The 21,843-nt window shown below is 43.6% G+C and overlaps 1 protein-coding gene across 1 annotated transcript in view; it reads left to right on the top strand.

Annotated features, from left to right (window-relative positions):
- ATP10B (ATPase phospholipid transporting 10B (putative)) overlaps positions 1-21,843 on the top strand; it is a 258,651-nt gene that overhangs the window by 184,216 nt on the left and 52,592 nt on the right. Inside the window, exons 7-12 of the mRNA XM_081825802.1 lie at positions 1,100-1,185; positions 4,141-4,247; positions 7,700-7,831; positions 11,372-11,499; positions 13,098-13,350; positions 14,429-14,667. Coding sequence (XP_081681928.1) covers positions 1,100-1,185; positions 4,141-4,247; positions 7,700-7,831; positions 11,372-11,499; positions 13,098-13,350; positions 14,429-14,667 — 945 coding nt within the window. The remainder of the gene's footprint in view (positions 1-1,099; positions 1,186-4,140; positions 4,248-7,699; positions 7,832-11,371; positions 11,500-13,097; positions 13,351-14,428; positions 14,668-21,843) is intronic.

Genomic DNA, 21,843 nt, shown 5'->3' with positions numbered 1-21,843 from the left:
GTCTGAAGTACTTTGCTACAGGTATGTTCGCTGGGGGGCAGCGTGCTGTTCAAGTAAAGGACAGGGGACCCTCTAGTCACACTTGGATTCAAATCCCAGTCCTGTGGCGGCCATGGGTAGCCTGCCTACCCTTCTGAGCCATGGTTTTTCCATCCCTAAAGAGGGGATAATTAGTATTTCTACTTCATAGAATAATTGTTAGCTTAAAAGTAAATAATATATGTGAAGTTGTCATCTCAGCATCTGGCAGAAACGAATACAATATATGCTGTTTATTGTGTTTTATTAGCTACAATTTCCACAGCATGTTCATAATAGAAAAACAAATTGAGATGATATAAATGTGCCATAGTGAAATGGTGAAATGAATATGGTGGCATTCATATAACAGGTTTCTATAATAAACAGGTTTCACTCATGCATAAAAATTTTACATGTAAAAATTTCCGATTTATATGAACACCACCTCATTTTTTGAAATGCATAATGTATATGTACCCATACATACATGTAGGTGTTTATATATTTTTTAATTATATATATATTTTTAAACCCTACAAGTATTATATACACAAGAATATTCTGATTATCTCTAGGTTGTGTGATTTGTAACCTCTTTTTGATTATGTCTGTGCTGCCCAATGTGGTAGCCACTTGCCACATGTAGCTATTTAAGTTTAAATAAAATTAAATAAAATTTAAAAGTCAGTTTCTTGGCCATACTTCCACATTTCAATAGCCACAGGTGATGAGGAGCTTCCGTATTGGACATGCAGACTTAGAACACTTCCATCGTTGCTGTAGGTTCTGTTGGATGGCGCTGGTCTGGAAACTCAAACCCAGACCTGCCAGAGAACTGTTGGCCAGGCAGGGGGCTCCCTCTGCCGTGCCTCCAACTTTCCCGCATTTTCAGTGCATCTGCTTCCTCCTTCTTAATGAGGATTTCACTTTTCTTCTAACATTTTAGAACTATCACGATGTGACAAAGCAGGGATTGCCTTAGTTGTGATGGTTCTAACAGTTATTGGCTCTCCTAGTGATCCTATTAAAACTAGATCCCTCTGACTTAATGACTTCCGGGTGTTTCTCTCCCTCACAGGATGTACAGTTCGAACCCGAACATTTCTGCAACACCATCGTGTGTGAGAAACCAAACAACCACCTCAACAAATTTAAAGGTTATATGTAAGTATCTAATGCCCCTGTGCTGCTGGTAGCTATTTTCCCTTGTAGCTAGAACACATCTTTTCTTGAAACGGCCAAAGAGATAAGTGTCCGGGTCTTGAGGATGTAAAGAAATGCTAAAGAAATCTAATGACATTGGGAAACTTTTCTTATTTTATTTATTTTTTTTTTTTTTTGGCGCCAGAGCGGCAGTTAATTATCTTGCAGGCTTAAATTTACTAATTCTTTTTAAACCTCTGGTGAAATAACATCAAAATCGTGACCACACTCTGTTTTTTTTTGTTTTTGTTTTGTTTTGTTTTTAACCTTTTTTTTTTTTTAAAGATTTTATTTATTTATTTGAGAGAGAAAGCACATGAGAGGGGGGAGGGTCAGAGGGAGAAGCAGACTCCCCGCCGAGCAGGGAGCCCGATGCGGGACTCGATCCAGGGACTCCAGGATCATGACCTGAGCAGAAGGCAGTCGCCTAACCGACTGAGCCACCCAGGCGCCCTCGTGACCACACTCTGATTCAGGAAAGGCAAGATTTCACTGATGTCAGTGTTCTAAAAGAGCTTGTATTGCATTGCAGGTAAGAACAGGGACTTCTGAGTTTGACAGACTTGGGTTTGAAATCAGGTTTTATCACTTACAAGCTGTGTGACTTTGAGTAAATTCATTAACCTCTCTGGGCCTTGGTCGTCATATCTGTAAAACAAAGCTTATAAGGTCTACATCATAGGACTTGTGTGTTCTACGAATGTGGTAGTTTATCAGAGGCAGAGCCCACAGCACAGCAATGGCACAGAGTAAACGGTCGATGGTGGATGTGCTCTAGTCATCAGTGTTGTTCTTATGCCTCAACTTTAGTTTGGCCTGGGAATTTGACTGTAATTCTGCTCCCACATCAGACTACTGGTCTTAATGCAAAGACAGACCAAAAAGGAGCGATGGTAACGATGAGAGTACATGCCCTCATACAGTGCTTTCACAGTTTCTAGAGTACTTGCACGGAACATCATCTCTTTCACTCTGTACAACCACCCAGGGAAGTGACTATTATGATCCCCATTTTCCAGATAGGGATGATCTAAGACTTTCAGATATACCCAAAGGCACACAATAGGTACCAGCCAATAGCAGGACTTGAATCCAGGTCTTCCCACTGGCGCCCCAGTACGTGTTGCATTGTTGTGCAGAACAGAGCTCAGCTTGGTAAGGTGACCTGTCGACCAGTCGGGTCTGGAATGAGGCTTAAGTGGTCTTCTTGGAAGGCAGATGTCTGTGCTTTCTCTCCACCCACATTTTTCTCACGCCTGTATTGTGAGGAACAGTATGAGAGGGGAAAGGATGAGAACAATACGAGATAAATAGTGGCTTTTAAGCACAAATTATTTTAAAATGCACAGACAGCACAGATGGAGACACGCAGAGAAGGGCCTGAGCTCCTAGCAAAGAGGAGGATTCGTTGCAGGCATCTGTTCAGGTAGAATTTGCCACCTGCCCCAGCAAAGAGGCCATCCCTTGTGCCCAACATTTGGTTCATCCCAAGTCAGCTGTCAGACATTTTCTTGTTAGAGTCAGAAGAATTACAAATGGAAAGGACTCTGATTCATTGCAAGTTAATGAGGCATTACTTTGGGAAGCCTAGTGTTGTGAAAACCGCATGACACAGCTGCTGTCTGTGGCCCGGGTCTCCGAGTCCTAGGATGTCCCATGTATTAGGTGTGCGGCCTTAGAAAACTCTCCTCTCTGGGTTAGTGACACTAACCTCACCCTCTCTGGGCTTCGTCTTTTTCACGAGAAGGATAATCACCCTTCTGACTTCCCGGAAGTATGAAGAATCAAAGAAAATGATACAAGCAAACTTAGTTTATAACCACAGTAAGGAATAATTGGTATGAAAAGGCATATTGAGCGGAGTATAGCACTCTGGAGCCAGACTTTGTGGACTCGAATCCCCATTCTGCCATTTACTAGCTCTATGAACTTGCCTCAGTTTCCCAGTCTATAAAGTGGGTATGGTAACATAACCTATCTTCCAAAGTTGTCGTGATGATTCACTCAGTCAGTAAATGGAAAACAATTATAACCAGACCTAGAAAAATGAAGTATTGAAGAACTAAAAAGAGAAAAGCCCTAAGGGTTCAGATTGTTATTCTTTTTGTTCTCCCTAATGCTTTGGGGAAGTTATATTTGAATTTAAATGTCTCAAATATCCCAAAGGAAGCTTATCAGGATGGAGTAAGGGTCAGACCCCAGGTAATAACTGGTGTTGGCTGGCCTCAGAAGTTTCTGGTGTGAGGTGGAAAACTGCAATGCCCTGAGCTAGAACAAGGAAAAAACGCTCGGCTTTCAGGAGCTGCCTCCCACGTGTGACACAGAGGGCTGCCGTCCGCCTCCTGTGAGGTCTGTTTATCTCACGAGGGACGGAGCAAGAGGAGGGTGGTACAGGAGAGAGGCAAGTGAGAGATGTAATTCCCAACAAGAGGAGCCTTGTCATCCCACAGTGTGAGGGGGGCACTGTCTGGTGGCTTCGGCGGACTTGCGCAGTCAGACTCTGCAGTCTGGTCCCAGCAACCAGGTGAGAGTGAGCATGGGAACGCTGCCTGAGGGAACACAGCACCGCCTTTGTAGGGCCAGAAGCCAGTTCCCACACACTAAACCATTCTGAGTGAGAAAACTGAAGCCAACGCTTTTTCAGCAGAGCTCTGACCTTGAGGTGCATAAATGATGATTTCCATAGGGATGGATAATTCCCCTTTAATGGTCCAGCCCACACACACAAGCCTCCCTGGAGCAATGAAGGTTGTACTTGAACCCAGAGACCAGATGCCGAGTTAATAAGACCCATTGCTCTTCTGATAAAGAGGGAGGAGAGGGATCGTGTCCACTCATCACTTCTAATTCTGTGACACTACCCAGTGATAGCATGAAATGACCACCAAACCACTCCCGGTATTTCTTCATCCCCAGGGAGCATCCTGACCAGACGAGGACTGGCTTTGGCAGTGAGAGTCTTCTGCTTCGAGGCTGCACCATCAGAAACACTGAGGTGGCTGTTGGCATCGTCATCTATGCAGGTGACTGACTTATGTTGTGCCTTCCCCTTATCCTCCCTCCCCCAGCCCCTCCAGATCCACCTTCAGTCAGTGGGAATCCACAACAGTTCTGAGGGGTACAAGAAACTTCCTATTTCTTAGCTAAGCAAAGTGAGAATCACAGCAGCTTACTTGGTTCACAAGAGATGTACTTAGACTCCAAGCTAACATCAGTCATATGAACAAAAGAGGGATTCGTGCTCATTCACCTCTGATGGTTTTGTGACACCAATCAAAGGCAGGATGAAGAGTGCTTTCTTGAGCCTGAGGAATAATCTCACCAAACTTCATCCTCACCTTTTTGTGAAAATTGTGCCTCCATTTCCTCATCTATGCAAATGGGAAGAACATTTGGCTCAGCCTCATAGCGCACTCCTGAGGATCAAATGACCCAACACGTGAAACAAATTATGTCTAACAGTGAGCACTCAGTGGGTTTTAGTTGTTGCTTCTGCAGTTATGTGTGTATTATTTATTCATTTTGCTCTAACTCTGCTTTCCACTTTGACTTTGCTTTCTGATGAAAAAAAAAAAAAAAGCAGCACTTCTCACAATGAATCTGAAGTCTTAGAGGACCGTCTTGGGACTGCTATCTATCCAGTACTTAGCGCCCAGCACTCGGTTGGTGCTCAATAAATTTCAGCTGTTACATCAACAACTGCAGACTTCTTCCTCTGTAGAGAAAACACAGTCTCCCTGGAGTGTCTACCTTTAGTGGAAGACCCTAGATTATGTTTTCCTGTGTCTCCCACTCACTAGGACATCTTGAAATATTTTGCTTGTTTGTTATTTTTCTTTGATTTGATTTGTTTGGGAATTCATAGAACCCCACTTTTGATGGACATGGCAGAGCATTTAAACATCAGTCTACCTGAAGATTCACTTTCTGGAACTGTCAAAGAAAAACAGATTTTTAAAAAAATAATGTCCCGGTCTAGCTAGCTTTCCCTAACTTGGTGGAGGGGGATTGTATTCGTCAGTTCAGGTGACTCTTTCCAAGGGTCTTTGGCAATGGAGTTCAATGCCATCTGATAGACCTACTAAAGATAAACTCTGAAGCAATCCCCACCTCACCAAAAAATCCCACATGGGCTTGGAGTTTGCTTCTCTGCCTGATCAGAAGCAAATTTCTGAGTGAGTGATGAGCATGATAAATGAGGGGACAAATTTGGGAGAGAGTGAATCATGACTCTGAGGAGTCAGGTTGCCTGGGGGTGAAATCTACTGGCTGGCTACATGTTCCTGAGTATGTTGGTTAAGCTTTCAACACAAGGGGACTAATAGTTCTCACCTTGTAGGGTTATAAGGGTCAAATGAGATTGTCTGTGAAAGGGGCTTAACACAGTGTCTGGCACATATTAGGTCTCAAAAAGTGTGTACAAAAATGGTACTGATTGTTTTAGTATAGTTATCTAGAGCAAGGGGTTCTCAACCTTGGCACTATTGATATTTTGTTTTAGATTGTTTTTTGTGGTTGGGGGCTGCCTGTAGAATGTTTAGCAGCATCCCTGACCTCAAGATGCCATTAAGATGTGACAACTCAAAATTTCTCAACACATTGCCAGATGTCCCCTGGGGAGTAAAATCAGCCCTGGTTGGAAGCAACTGACCTAGAGTCATATTCTCTTCTCTGATAATATGGATAAACAAAATAGGAGCACCTCAGAGTCAAAGACCCAAAAAGACCAAAGTGAGCCTCCCAGAAGGAAGAGATCCAACATAAAGGTGTGTGCTCCTCACAGCAAACATCTCTTGAGCCCCTACCGTGTATAAGGAAGTAATTTAAGTACTGTGTGTATATTAATTCACTCTCCTGCCCCAAACGCACATACACAACTGTTATCTCTCATTCTCCAGATGAGGAATTGAGGTACAAAGGGATTAATTCACCCAAGGTCATTTGTCTCCTGAGATTAATTCCTTGTAACCCAATGTCAAGTCTCTACAGAGATAAGCTCTGACTCTAGAGACCAAATTCCAACCATCACACCATACTGCCTTCCCTGTGAGCCCACCATTTACCAAAAACAGAGGCATCTCAGAAGGTGAGGAGCAGGTGGAAAAAGAGGGAGGTCTGAGGACCCCTGACATGAGGTGAGCCTGAAGCAGGTGGGAAGGCCACAGTGCTGATGAACGCAGTCAGTCTGTGCTCATTGCTGTGGAAACCCCCCTCACAACTACAGCAACTTGAGTCTGATTAATAAGCCCAGAGTTTGCTCACTCCTGCTGTTTTGTTGCCACTTTAAATCCACAAGGCAACCAACTAAAGAGAATTAAAGCCATTCACTGCTGGTGCTGATATATTGGTTTTCTTTAATTTTGCACAGCAAATATGTGGTTTTTTTTTTTTAATTTGCTGAGGAATACAGCATGGTGTTTAAGTTTAGCAGCCCCTAAGGACAGGCTCTGTCTAAAGACAAAATCTCAGCTTGGCTCTCAGCTCTTAGCTGTATGGCCTGGGTACCATGAATTGGTAGAAGGAGAAAGAATAGGAATCAGAATCCTGGGCTCTCAGTATGGCTCTTTCCTCTGGGCAGGTCCCTTCTACTCTTTGGTCCCTGGTCTCCAACTGGAACAAGAGTGACTGGATGACATTGGTAGTTTTCAAATTTTGTTGTCCTCTTTGAACAAAATTTTATGCAGAACTCCAAGATAAGTGTAAAGTGGCTCAAGGCTAATACTGGGATGGAGGCCTTTGGCCCCTACCACTCTTTTACAAGCAACACCAACACCTTAGGCAAAGAAACAAGAATGAAAACTACTGGCCTCAGGCACTGTCCTGACACAGGGCCTTGGCACATACTGTTCCCCAAGCCCAAAACCATGTTCTCCCAACTCTTTTCTCTACCTTTTGATGTCCCTTTTATGTCACCTCCTCTGAGAAGCCTTCCCTGACCATGTTCTCTACCACCATCTCTTATTTATCAGCCCATTGTTTATTTCATGGGACTTATTACTAACTGTAATTATTTATTTACTTTCTTGAATATTTTCACCAAAATGTGAGTCATCTCTCTCATCCTTGTATCCTACCATTAGCCCATAACAGTGCCTTTGTGCAAATTAGAAAAAAAAGCCCCTCCTCCAGACAGCTTACTATCATTTGCAGAAATTTATCATGTTAAACCTATAAATCTACAACAACTACAGAATGAAGGGTGTTTCTTGAGTTGTGCAGTGTACAACCTGTGCTTAGTAGCTCTATCAGTGTGCACCGCAGTGTCTGGTGTGGAGGTGATGCTCAGTAAACACATGGTGACAAATTGTGTGAGGCCTCTACAGCTGTTCTCAGCAGTCTCCCTGAGGCATGAAAGATTTAGGTTAAAGGAAGAAGCCTCTCTTCTACCATAAGCTCCTGTGAGAAGAGCTAAGGATATGATCCAGGCCAGAGGAAAACAGATGCTAAAGACTTACTACCTCATTTTCTCTCAAAGGCCACGAGACAAAAGCCATGCTGAACAACAGTGGCCCACGGTACAAACGCAGCAAGATTGAGCGGCGCATGAACACAGACATCTTCTTCTGCATTGGGCTCCTCTTCCTCATGTGCCTCATTGGAGCTGTAGGTATGGAATGTTCTGGAAAGAACAAAACCACAGTAAACTTCTGTTTCTTTGGGCAAGTTGTTTCAGCTCTCTGAGTCTCAATTTCCTCATCTATAAAATAGAGTTAATAAAAAATAAATCCCACTCTGTATTTTAATAGGATATCAATCAAATAAAAATGCTTGTGGGGGCACCTGCCTGGCTCAGTTGTAGAGCGTGCGACTCTTGAGCTCAGGATCCTGAGTTCTAGCCCCACGTTGGGGGCGGAGATTACTTTTTAAAAAATGCTTATGAAAACCTACTGAAAGTATTATGTACTCTAAGTATTGGGAATATCATCTATCATTTATTTCTCCAAGAAATACTTACTGAACCCAGGCACTCTCTTAGCATAAGAAAATAAAAAGATGAATTAGTCTGAGGACTGTTCCTTAAAAAGCTCATCGTTTAGCAGGAAGAAGTCCAACACAGGAACAGAATTGATATAATCTGTCCTACACAGTAAGGGCTGCATGAAAGTACTGCCTCAGTTTTCTATTGTTGCTATAAAAAGACAACCCAAATTTAGCAGTTTAAGACAATACTCATTTATTCTGTTATAGCACTGGAGGTCAGATGTCCAAAATTAATTCCACTGGATTAGTTCAAGGGTCAGCAGGGCTCAGTCCTTCTGGAGGCTTTGAGGGGAGACTGTCCCTTGTCTTTTTGAGCTTCTAGTGACTCCTTCCTCTTTCTTCAAAGTGCATTACTCCAATCTCTGCTCACACTTCCTTCTCCTTTTTCCGTAGTAGTATCTCCCTATGCCTCATTTTTATAAGGACATTTATAACTACATCATTGGGCCCACCTGGATAATCAAGGATACTCTTCCCTATCTCAAGACCCTTAACTTAAATCATATTCTCAAAGCCCCTTTTGCCATGTAAGATAGCATATTGATGGGGCCAAGGAACTAGGGTGCGAACATTGGAGGAGGTCATTATTCACCCTAATATTAGTAATATGAGAGCATCAGGGGAGGAAGTCTTCCTTGAAGAGGTACATGGAGCTGATCCCTGAATGCAGTTGTCATTCACCACAGGAGGTAGATGCCAGAGGCAGAATGAGGCAGCTGTGAAAAGAGAGAGATCATTCTTAGCCCTGGGAACAGCACAAGCAAAGCACAGTGGTAGGAAGAATAATTTTATGCAACGGAGCATTTGGCTCTTTGGTGTGGCAAGAGCAAAGCCTAGCATGGAGACCTGATTAGAACCAGGCTGCAGCCATGTTCTATAACTGCTGAGTGTGGAAAGCTGCAGGAGGTGTAGACACAAATAATCTGAGCCATTTAAGTTGATTCTCAGAGTATAGGCAAAGAGGGACACTTCCTCTTATCTACTTTCTCTAAGGATGGTCCTCAGGACCTTAAAGGAGACCCCAAAAAGAACCAGGGACAAACAAGAGGAAAAATTAGTGTGCTAAGTCCGGAACCCCCTGCTGACCCCAAACCAGTGGGCGGCAATGGTGTTTACTCTTTACTTGCCTTGGTCAGAAATTGTGCCCATCACTGTTCTTGGAAGATTGTGTCTGAAAAAATAAGACCTCCTAGGGCCCAGGGAGATTTTGTGTGCCACCATGGTGAAGACAGTGGGATTTAGTTTTGTGAGTAGCCTGAGGTTTTTAAGCAAGCTTCCCAGATGTGTCTAATGGCACTCCAGGTGAGGGTGGCCTGCAGCTGGGAGGAGAACACCCAGAGGGCCAGTGAAGTAGGGGAATAACACAATCCGTGTGGGGCTACCTGCATACCTCAGAGACACTGCAGGAACTATTGCCTCTGCTTCAGAACAGGTTTTTCAGGGAATATCAGAGCTGGAAAGGACATTTGAGATCATCTCACTGTGTCTCTAGAGAAAGGAAGTTAATGATTAAAAGGTCACACAGTGAGATAAGGTATAGGGAAACCACAATCTGCTTGGCAGATTGCCCAAAATAATAAATAAATTGAGACAGGAACAGGGAGGGGCAGAATTGTATGCTGTCTGAGAAACACTACTCATACACAGTGACAGGCCTCCGGTGGTGCCTAATTAAAGCACAGCCCCCGCTGTGAAAGCTTTCAAGTAGTGTCATTCAAGAGTTCTCTATCACATGCTTACTTGGACTGTGTAAAGATGATGTTTCTTTTTTCTTTGCCCAGAATGCCCTCCCCAGGCCTTTCTGATCACCAGATACCCTCCCGGTCTCCAGGACCCCTCAAGGGCTCCTCCTCCATGCAGCCTTCCCTGGTTCCCTTGAAGGCCAGAGTTATTTGCTCTATAATATTACCTTAAAATAACCTCATGTCTGTAAGTCTCCTTTCTTCTGCCATGTATAATGGTATTGGGCCAAACCTCCTGGGCAAAGAAGTATCTTGGGGACAGGGCAGCATCCCCTGTGCTTTTTTTTTTTTTTTAAGGTTTTTTATTTATTTATTTAACAGAGAGAGAGCACAAGCAGGGGGAGCAGCAGGCAGAGGCAGAGGGAGAAGCAGGCTCCCCGCTCAGCAGGGAGCCCGATGTGGGGCTCGATCCCAGGACCCTGGGATCATGACCTGAGCCAGAGGCAGCTGCTTAACCAACTGAGCCACCCAGGTGTCCCACCCCTATGCTTTTTATTCCCGGTAGTTCCTACCCTGGGGCTGAGAGCATTATGCACATTTGGTTATTCTATTTTCACTGTAACCCTACAGAGGAGGTATTATTACTAACTGATAGATGAGAAAACTGAGATTCAGAAAGCTCTGTAGCACTTCCTCTTATTAATCCTTAAGTGATGAATGTGGTTATCCCCATCTGCGGACAAGGAAACGGGGCTCAGTCTGCATTTGGATATGTTACTGTGAGTTCTCATAGCATTCCACACTCTGCATGGTACCTCTCACACTGTGTGGGATTTGTCCCTTTACATCTGGTCTCTGACTTGTTAGGGACCTCCTCAAAGACAAGAGATGAGACTGATTCCTTCCTGAATCAATAAATGTTGGATAGAGTGAGGGAGGGAGGGCAGCAGGAAAGAGTGGGTTAACAGAGATATGGGTGGATGGTGTGTGGATGGATGAACTGTGGATGGATGGATGGATGGATGGATGGATGGATGGATGGATGGATGGATAGATGAACTGTGAACACATGGATGGGTAGATGGATGGATGGGTATATGCATGGGGGAAGAAGAGGGGCTAGCTTACGGGTCTGTCAAGATCCCCAGCCATGCACTTTCTGCCACACAACTGAAAAGAACTTGTGTCCCTTTTCCTCTTTCCAATCCCTATATAACAGGACTTCATCAAAATATAAGCAATCCCCATGCTAGTCTCCTCCCAGTAAGACAGACTTTAATGCCATCAAGGGATTGAAATGTAGGGTATGCAAAGGACCACTTTAGATGAATATATACACACAGAACTAGGCTGCATAGAATAAGGGTGGGATCCTCCAAAGCACAGTCACTTCCAGGAATAAATTAACGGCTGGTAGCCCTTAATTAGACTAATATAGAATTAGGTGAGGATTCTGCTTAATCTCTGATTTTGCCCACTCTCAGGTCACCGCCTCTGGAATGGGACCTTTGAAGAACACCCTCCCTTCGATGTGCCAGATGCCAAGGGCAGCTTCCTTCCCCTCGCCCTTGGAGGCTTCTACATGTTCCTTACAATGATCATCCTGCTCCAGGTAGGAAGCCCTCCCTAGCTGGGGGCTCAAGAAGACCTGTGACCAATACCTCCACAATTTTGTGAAATAAAGAAAAAGCAGTGCTGGCCCCAAGAAAGAACTAACTGAACTAAGATGAGAAAATGGTCATTGCTTTCTTGTGAGTCTTTGAAAGTCCTCACATTCGGGGTAATGTCAGGACCAGCCCTACCTTGTGGAAGGAACCTTGCCCCCAAGATAATAGTGAAGGAAAATATTTATCAGGCTTTTCTATTTAAGAGTAAGATTATAGTAGTAATCTAAGTGTACCTGCCCCTTTGCCAGATATAATAGAACAGGTAAAATCCTAATGACCTGGGAACAGAAGAAGATAAAATAGCTCAGAGAACTAGAGAGAACTGTCAAGCCCTAAGGATTGGGAGAAAGAAACCACAGGTTAGTGTTTTAGCATCTGATAGATTGAGAGGGAAAAAACACAACTGGCCCTATAGAGGAGAAAACACAAAACACAGAGCACCTACAAGAAAGGGGCAGTAGGAATAAAAAGATGAATAAATTCTTCAGGCTCTGTAAGGAGGTACAGTCAATGAAAAGATGAGGGAAGTTGCAGTTTTGTTTTCATGAAGCTCCATTTACATTCAGTTTCTTGTAGTATTTGAGGGTGTTTTGTTGTCCTCTTACAGGTAAACTTTTTTCAGTCCTTAGTTCATTCATTCATTTAGCAGAGTAATCTTTTTTAAATGTGAGTTGGACCATACTCTTCCTCTGCACAGAACCCTCCAATGGTTTCACATCTGCTCGAAGAGAAATCCACAGTCCTTATGGCAGTGAACAAGGCCCTACATGATCTGGACCCTGACTTCCCCACTGGCCTCATCTCCTAGCCATCTCCTGCTCATTCATACAAGACCTGCTTACTCTTTCCCCTCAATTACCCAGCCCACTCCCACCCCAGTCTTTGCCCAGAATATTCCTCTTCCCACAGGTAACTTCCTGGTTCACACCCTCATTTCTTCGGGCCTCTGCTCAAAGGTCATGGTTTATAAAAGAATCCCTTCCAGTCACCACCTTCTAACCTCTTGACTTTTCTTTTACACTGCCCGATATATATTTCTTTATTTGTTTACCGGAATGTGAGGTCTTCAAAGCCAGGTATTTGTTCTGCTGGCTGCCATCTCCAGGACCTACCATAGGATCTGACACACAGCAAGCACTCAGGAGATATTAGGTATTGAATCAGAGACAGTAATCAACAATGGGTCTGAATACATATAAAAGTGAGCGAGAGCACTTGGTGGTATAGAGATCTGAGAGGCATCAGGAAACTCTGGACAGAGGCACTAGAGCTCCTCACCCCCTAACCACTCAGTCATTAAACAACCAATGGTGAGTGCGTACTCCTTACCAGACTTCCCTGGGTGAAGAAGACACCTTTTTTGCAGATGCCCCTAAGAATTCCAAGGGAGGCATGAAGTCATTGACCTTTAGTTTCTCAGAGAAAGTCCATCATGTGAGCTGACCTCAGCTTTCCATTAACTGCCTTTGCTACCCATTGGTGAGAGTTCTGAGACGGGGCACTGGCCTGGTCTCTGACACTGTGGGAATCAATCTCCCCACAGGTGCTGATCCCAGTCTCCCTGTACGTGTCCATTGAGCTGGTGAAGCTTGGGCAAGTCTTCTTCCTGCACAATGACCTTGACCTGTATGATGAAGAGACCAATTTGTCCATTCAGTGTCGAGCCCTCAACATCACTGAGGACTTGGGCCAGATCCAGTATGTCTTCTCTGACAAGACGGGGACACTGACTGAGAACAAGATGGTCTTTCGGCGTTGCACTATCATGGGCAGCGAGTATTCTCACCAAGAAAATGGTACGAGGGTTCCCAGGGGCCCTCACCACTCTTTCTAAATGAATCACCCTGCTCTCCTAAAAGAATGGTAATGAAAGACATTTTCCTGGCTCCCCACAGAGGTTTCTTGGCTCTGTGGCAGATTGCTTCCTATATCCCTGTGGGCTTCCTTTTCCTAGATCAGTTGTGTTCTTATCACCTATAAACTTTCCTTTGTTCGCAAAGGCTATCAGTGATCTCCTGTGTGGTAGCCCTCCAGTCGGTCTTTGGTGCCATTTACACACAGGGTTGTTATCTGTCGGGAATGGACTGGGGACATGTCCAAATTATGTACCAGTTATACAGCCAAGGTTTAAGAATTTGGGGGGTCACTTTACCTGACATGTCAGGACAGGCCTCAGTGTAGATGTATGATCAGATTCAATACATCCAGGAAAAGCCTTCCATGTTAACTGATCTTTTGGATTTTTACTGAGGCAGAGCTTTGACTTCGGAGGTATAGCTGAACAATGCCTGGACTGTCATCACACATGGACTGAAGGTGGCCTGTAAAGCTGACCTGATTTCCTCAGCAGCCCTCCACCATCACCACCACAAACACACCACACATGCTTTCTAACTGAGAGCAGAAACTCTCAAAAGAGCAGCATTCATTCTTTTGAGTGGGAGGAATGGAGAAAAAGAAAGGGGGAGAAATTATGGGTAGCCCAATCACCTTTGCCATGGTGGTAACCATTTACATGGGAGCTTCTGATCTCTTTTTAATAATAGTAACAACTACCATGACCAGTATTAGAGTATATCAGTCACTGTGACACACTATTTTATCAAGTCTTCCAAACAACCCTATGAGTTAGGTACGGGCACACGTTTAGTCAAAGCTCAGTCACATAGCTAGGAAGTAGTAGAGCTGGATTTGAATCTGTGCACCTTAGTTGCACTCCTCTTTCTCCAGTCGAGGTAGTCCAGTTGCCATGCTCCAGAGCAGCAAAGTGCTCTGACTCTGTGCTCTTTCCTCCAGCCCTAGAGTCTGGGATCCCCTCAGACCGTGACTTGGCCAAGGTATGCCTGGTATAACAGCAGTACTCCTTTCTTGCAGCCAAGCGACTAGAGACCCCAAAGGAGCTTGACTCAGACAGTGAAGAGTGGACCCAGTACCAGTGCCTGTCCTTCCCAGCCCGATGGGCTCAGGGCCCAGCAACACTGAGGGGCCAAAGATGGGCTCAGCCTCTGAGGAGGTGCCACAGTGCCCAGGTACCCATCCAGGGCCACTCCCGACAAAGGTCTGTGGGGCACTGTGAAAGCTCACAGCCTCCTGTGGCCTTCAGCAGCTCCATAGTAAGTACCTGTCTTTTACTCTTCAAGTTGCAAGTGGCCTCTTTTGGGGATAGATGGGAGGGGGCTCTGGGGTATGAAAGAGAAAAGACTGTATAAATCCTGAAGAGCTCTCAAAATGGTAGCCCTTGGTCTTATACGCAATCTGCATTATGTGTTTTATTAGGCATATACACTTCTGGTTAATTTTAAATGTTCAGTGTTTAGAAATTGGGAGATTTCATATAAACATATATATTTCTGGCTTCTCTTTTTAAAAAGGAATTGGAAAATTTCTCCACACTAGCCAACATTTCCTTGTGGCAATAATTGGCTTGAATGATGGAGTTGATGCTCCTTAGACTGGGCATGTGGTCTTCTGTTCATCACAGATTATCCCCCTCTCTGTTTACCCCCATCACTGAACTGAGAACCAGCAGCATGTCCATGATGCATGCTTTTCCAAAATACAGTTAAAGGAAAGAGAAATAGTTGTCATGCCCATGTTTCTATAAGGTGCAAAAACAAGATGGGCCTTAAGGCTTGCAGGCTTCAAGAGTAATGGAAGAATATACTTTTTTGTGATAATCAAAGAATCTTAAATAGTTATAAAGCAAAGAACATCTATGTCAGAATTACCCAGCACACTTAATACTCTTAAATTAATTGCCTGGCCCCTATGGGGATTCAACCTTGCAACTTTGGTCTGGAGCTTTTTGCATATGTTTCCTTCACATTTGATCCAATGGTACAGCTATCACTAAATCCCTGGCAGGTAAAGAAATTTAGTTTCTTCCCCAAGATTACACAGCATTCCCTAGAAGGCAAGGCTAGAACTGGAGCTTTCTGATTCCTGTCCCATTCTACTTTCCTCTGCACCATGTTCTTTCTCTAAGAAGCATATCATCTAGAATCTTCTGCACTTACAGAAAAGACCACAGGGAGCCCCAGCTATCTTGAACAAGACCCACATCTTAAGAAAGGATGGAGGGCGCTTGGGTGGCTCAGTTGGTTGGGCGACTGCCTTCGGCTCAGGTCATGATCCTGGAGTCCCTGGATCGAGTCCCGCATCGGGCTCCCTGCTCGGCGGGGAGTTTGCTTCTCCCTCTGACCCTCCCCCTCTCATGTGCTTTCTCTCTCTCATTCTCTCTCTCTCAAATAAATAAATAAAATCTTTAAAAAAAAAAAAAAGGATGGAAATTCTCTTATCCCATTATTAGAAAATTAGATTTTCAAAATTATCCTCATAATGAATTTCCTTCCAATTTTTATTTTCTCCATTAATACACACATAACTACATATACTTAACATTTTTGCAGTCATAGTACCTACAAATTAAATGTGCGGGGGTTTTTTTTAATCTGAAATAATATCAAAAGCATTTTCCATATTGCTACATAGTTTTTATAACCCAAGACTGTGTTTTCTGATCCTGACGGAAAAGAAATGCTGTGAGTCTATGTGTTCTGGGTTATTACTTATTTAACTTCAGGGGAGTACAAAGTTAACTCTCTTATGTTACTACCACACAGAGAAATGCAACATTAGCAAGGATAAAACATTAGCCATGTGTTAATATATATGATGCTCATAAACATACAAGAGGAATGATCCATAGATGCCTTTAGGAAGAATTTTTTTCTTTTTTCTTTTCTCAGGTAAGATAACAGAACATGCATATTATTGCATCTTTCTCTTCTTCAATTTAATTTTGTCCCCTCTGAATGTAATGCTCTTCCTCCAGCTCTTTACCTAAATATTTGAACAATGCATTTAGTGAATTCTCACCAGGCACAGATTCTAAGTCTTGCACTACATGTGTCTTTGGGAACCTTCCAGTTCTGGATGCCATGGGCATCCCATGTGCCTGAGAATGTCTCCCCCAAGACACAGAGAGGGAAACAGGAAGCTTTCTTTTATATATCTCAGTTGGAACACACAGATTTGCTCCCCCTTGTTCAGCCTGACAAATCTTAGTAGCCCAGGAAAACTGCAGCCCTGAGCCAGCCAGTGTAACTTTTATTCAGGGCCTATCTATCATTAGGGCCTACAATTATCACCAGCTGTTCTAAAAGTTAAATAGCATGATGTCTATGCTGACCTGCAAGGTCCCTTCCAGCTATAAATTAGGTACATTTGGGGTCAAATGCCCCAGGTTTTCATCTCAGCTCTTTCATCTATTCTGTGACTTTGGTCAACTTACTGAGCTAGAACCTCAATGTCTTCATCTTAAAGAAGGATTATTGTTCTGTTTCATGAGTTTATTTTGAGGACTTAATTCTTAAAATCCTGTGTTCTAGATAGATAACTCGTGGAAGTCTTAATCTTTCTCAAGGAAAGCTGTCTGACTTGTACAAATGTTCATATCTGATGACATGGGAAATGGGAGTTTTCATAAAATGCAATGTCAAGCCCTCTCCCCTGAGATTCTGGTAGATTTGATCTAGGGTAGGGCCTGAGCATTCATCTTTTTTATTTCTGATGATTCTAGTGAGCAACAAGATCAAGAACCTCTCTAAGCATAGCATTGCCCCACTAGGAAATAATCTTGATTTGGCTCAAATGGACATTTTCTATAGCTTGGGAGGCATTGGCTGAAGGGGGTGATTTAGGCTACCTTAAAGGGCTCTGACATTAACCCATAAAATATCTGTGGCTGGAGTGGCAGATCCTTGAATTAGTCCATAGAGAATATCTGTGGCAGGCCCAGGTGGACCTCCTGGCTCCTGCCACCACCCACTCTTGGCAGGCTCTCCAAGCTTGTGTCCTCTTCACCTGCCCATCTGGCATCCGGTCTGGTTGGATAATAATCTCTTGGCACCACCAGCTCTTTACCTTCCCTTTGTAAATCAGTGAGAACTTGCCTCTAAAACCTCCACAATGCCAAGTCCTGGCAGAGCAAACACCCTACCACATTCTTTTTTTTTTTTTTTTTTTAAGATTTTATTTATTTATTTGACAGAGAGAGAGACAGCTAGAGAGGGAACACAAGCAGGGGGAGTGGGAGAGGGAGAAGCAGGCTTCCCGCCGAGCAGGGAGCCCGATGCGGGGCTCGAGCCCAGGTCCCTGGAATCATGACCTGAGCCGAAGGCAGGAGCTTAACGACTGAGCCACCCAGGCACCCCCTACCACATTCTAAAGAAGCTGGTTGTTGGTTTCCTTGGAACTTTGCCCTAAACCCAAAACAAAATGAGCATCAAGACTAACAGCAACAAAAGCTGACTTTTTTTCTTTTACTACAAAGAACAAGGAAGTATTGGTTAATGCCGCCTAATTGGCTGCTATAAAATCTGTGGCTTTAGGGTGGGGATAATACACTTAGGAAAGTGGTCAGTTGTAAGCCAGGGTTTGAGTACTGGCAGATAGAAAATGAAATGCCCCACCCCACCCTGGTATGTAAGAAGCCAAGATTTGAGCAGAGAGTCTTTGTTTAGAAGTGCCACTTACAAAAGGTTTTCCAGAACCATCAGACCAAAGAATATCTTCCTAATCATAAAATTTGCATTGGGGCCACTTAGGCTCCTCCAGATGGCACCACCACTTCCTTCTGTAGGCATGGCCTCTCCCACCTGTCTGGAAAGAATGCAATAGAGAAAAGTAAAGGAGGTGTCTTTGGCCCTCTGCCTCCTTTCCTTAGTCTTGGTCTTCCTTCCTTTCTTTGAAAGAGATATGTGCAGCACTTCCAGTCTGCTCCAGACTGGTGAGGACAGCCCACAGATACAAACTCCCACTCAAAAGTTAGATAAGAGTCCTGATTTAATTAGCCAAGCACTCAAAATCTTTTTGGAAGTAATGTGACGACACAGGGCAGGAACAGATGAAGCCTGTATCAGCTGCACTTCCCTTAACTTCCAGGGTACCCGAGGGGCTTCCCTTAACTTCCAGGGTACCCGAGGGTGGTACCCAACTGCAGTGACCCTGTTTGCATGGGGTGGGGTCTTGCAAGATCTGGAAAACTCCCTTATTGCTAGGCCACTTAGTTTCTTTCCTTGGGGCTTCTGTCCCTTTTGGGAAAAGCTTATCTTAACAACCCACGTGCTTCTATTTAAGCAAATATTTGTTAACATTGGGTTCTCCCAGTTCCTGAATGAGAGGCAGCGTCCTCTAGGTCACAACCTCAGCCTGGGCAAAATCATCACTCTCCTAAACCATAGGTCAGCCTCCAGCTCCCTAGCAACCAGGAAAGTTTGTTTTCACGATAGTGATATAGCCACATAATTAAGCGGTAGAAAGTAACTAAAGGTCAAATGATAAAAAATAAGTCTCCTTCCCTCCTCTTCTATTCCCCACAACCCCAGTGACAACCATTATTTGAATTTTCTTGTTTATGACCCAGACACCTATATAGGAGCATACGAGTGTGGTATACATATGAGCACATCCTTTACTGCAAATATTAGCATGCCCTGCACGTTGTTGTGGACTTTGTTTTTTCTTTTTACCTAGTGAATCTGAGGGAATATTTCATAGATGTAGACAGATATTCAATGGAGAGCTGCCTCATCTTTTCTTTTTAATGGCTGTTAGAATTCGTTGGATGCTTGAGCCATTGTCTGTTTATACATGTGTATTTTTCTATAGTATTCATTCTACGTAATTGCTAAATTGTGTGTATCTTTTTTATTTTGATTGATACTTCCCAAGAGGTTGTATTAGTTCAGACACTCACCAACAACAAATAGAAGGATCTGCTTCTGTCCACTTCTGCCAATTCTGTGTATCTATTTCTTTGGAATAGCCTGTCATTTACTGTCAAACATCGAGTAAGCATCCACAATATGGCATATACTGTTCTAAACACTGGGATATAAGGTTTAATAGGGCCTTGTCCCTGATAAACCCAAAAGAGAGGAGAGAAGACCACCAGCGCCAATAGAACACTCCTCTTGGTGCTGAGGGCAGAGGTGCTGTAGGAGCCCAGAAGAGGTGCACCTGCATCAGATGAGGCCTCAAGAGGGCTGCCTGGAAGGGTTAGCACCTGAGCTGAATTTGAGACAAAATTAAAAGTTAACCAGAGCAAAGAGAAGACCATCTGGTGGGGGAGAGGTGAGGAATGCAAGTGACATGAAAAACGGGTTTTGAGGAGCAGCTGGAATAAAAGATGGAGGTTGGAGAGAGGTTGAGGAGATGGAGGCCTGGGAAGAACCAAGTCACAAAGATTTGTCTTCCAGGCTAGCCACCAGGGTTCCTGTTTAATTCCACTGCTGGCTCTGTGGATTCCTAATAGCAGCAAACTGCTATACCCAGTGAGTGATAGTTGTCAATGTGAACTTGAGTGAGTTATCATTAAAACTGAGAAGAGAGTAGCAGACTAGAGGTTGGCCTGCTTTCCCTAGCCTTCAGTGCGGGACATACCTCAGCCATATAGCACACAGTGGCTGTATAAATTATCGCTACTCAAACTGGGGTCCTGGGACCAGCACTATGAGCATACTTGGGAACTTGTAGAAATGCAGATGCTCAGGCCCCACTTCCAACTCGCTGAATGAGCATCTGAGTTTAAACAAGATGCCCAGTTAATTTGTGTGCATGTTAAAGTTTGGAAAGTGCTGGCATTATTTTTAAGGGTTCAGGTGTTGGTATCAGGAGGAAAACCTGGATCCAAGACCCATTCTTTTTATTGATTTTGTGACCTTGGACACGTTATTTAAATTCAGTGAGTCTCATTTATCTCATAATTAAAATGGGAGAATAATAGTAGCTATTTCAATGCTGTCATGATGACTAAATGATACACATGAACACACTTAGCAAAGCACCTGACTTGGTTGTAAGTTGTCAATAAATGTAATCTAATGATAATAATAGGATCCTTGAGGGTAGAGTGTGAAGTCCAAGATCACCTTCGTCAAAGAAGGTTTGTATGAGCTTTACGTGTTCTGCAGCAGAAAGAAATCCAACCAGTTGGGTGCCTGGCTGCCACAAAGCTCTAATCTGAACAACCTGGTAACCCACAATTTAATATTTATTTTCCTTCAGAGAAATAGACTAGCTAAAGGGCCCAGAGGTGGGGGGGGGCATTGCTTTCTCTAAGTGTCCTAAGTACCAAGTTCCTAAATGTTAATGGGCCAGACAGGAAACCAGTGAGCTGTGGGCAAAGGGAACCATGAAGAACCTTGCCCTGTGGAATCAGTCTGTGGTGACTGGATAAAGCTTAACTGACATCTGCTGCTGGCACCTGCAGGCTGGGCCTGCAGCCAGTGCCAGAGAGAAGTAGGCCCTTTGCAGAGATTCTTTTTTTATTTTTTTTTAATGCATTGCTGTATGATTGGGTTGAAATATACTAATGAAGAAGTTTTTGTTTTGTTTTTTCTAATTTAATTTTATTATGTTATGTGAGTCACCATACAGTACATCATTAGTTTTTGATGTAGTGTTCCATGATTCATTGTTTTCGTATAACACCCAGTGCTCCATGCAACCAATATGTGCCCTCCTTAATACCCACCAACGGGCTAATCCAACCCCCTATCCCCCACCCCTCTAAAACCCTCAGTTTGTTTCTCAGAGTCCATAGTCTCTCTTGGTTCGTCTCCCTCTCTGATATCCCCCCCTTCATTTTTCCCTTCCTTCTCCTAATGTCCTCTCCATGCTATTCATTATGTTTCACAATTAAGTAAAACCATATGATAATTGACTTTCTCTGCTTGACTTATTTCACTTAGCATAATCTTCTCCAGTCTCATCCATGTTGATGTAAAAGTTGGGTATTCATCCTTTCTGTTGGCTGAGTAACATTCCATTGTATATATGGACTACATCTTCTTTATCCATTCGTCTGTTGAAGGGCATCTCGGCTCTTTCCACAGGTTGGCTATTGTGGACATTGCTGCTAGGAACATTGGGGTGCATATGGCCCTTCTTTTCACTACATCTGTGTCTTTGGGGTAAATACCCAGGAGTGCAATTGCTGGGTCATAGGGTAGCTCTATTTTTAATTTTTTGAGGAAAAAAATTAAAGTTTTTCCAAAGTGGCTGTACCAACTTGCATCCCCACCAACAGTGTAAGAGGGTTCCCCTTTCTCCACAACCTCTCCAACATTAGTTGTTTCTTGCCTTGTCAATTTTTGCCATTCTAGCTGGTGTAAGGTGGTATCTCAATGTGGTTTTGATTTGAATTTCCCTGATGGCTAATGATGATGAACATTTTTTCATGTGTCTGTTAGCCATTTGTATGTCTTCTTTGGAAAAGTATCTGT

Source organism: Leptonychotes weddellii, chromosome 7, assembly GCF_054177405.1.
Source record: "Leptonychotes weddellii isolate Sample4059 chromosome 7, ASM5417740v2, whole genome shotgun sequence".
NCBI lineage: Eukaryota > Metazoa > Chordata > Mammalia > Carnivora > Phocidae > Leptonychotes > Leptonychotes weddellii.
Note: the sequence above shows the minus strand (reverse complement) of the source record. Positions and strands in the feature narration are given on the sequence as shown.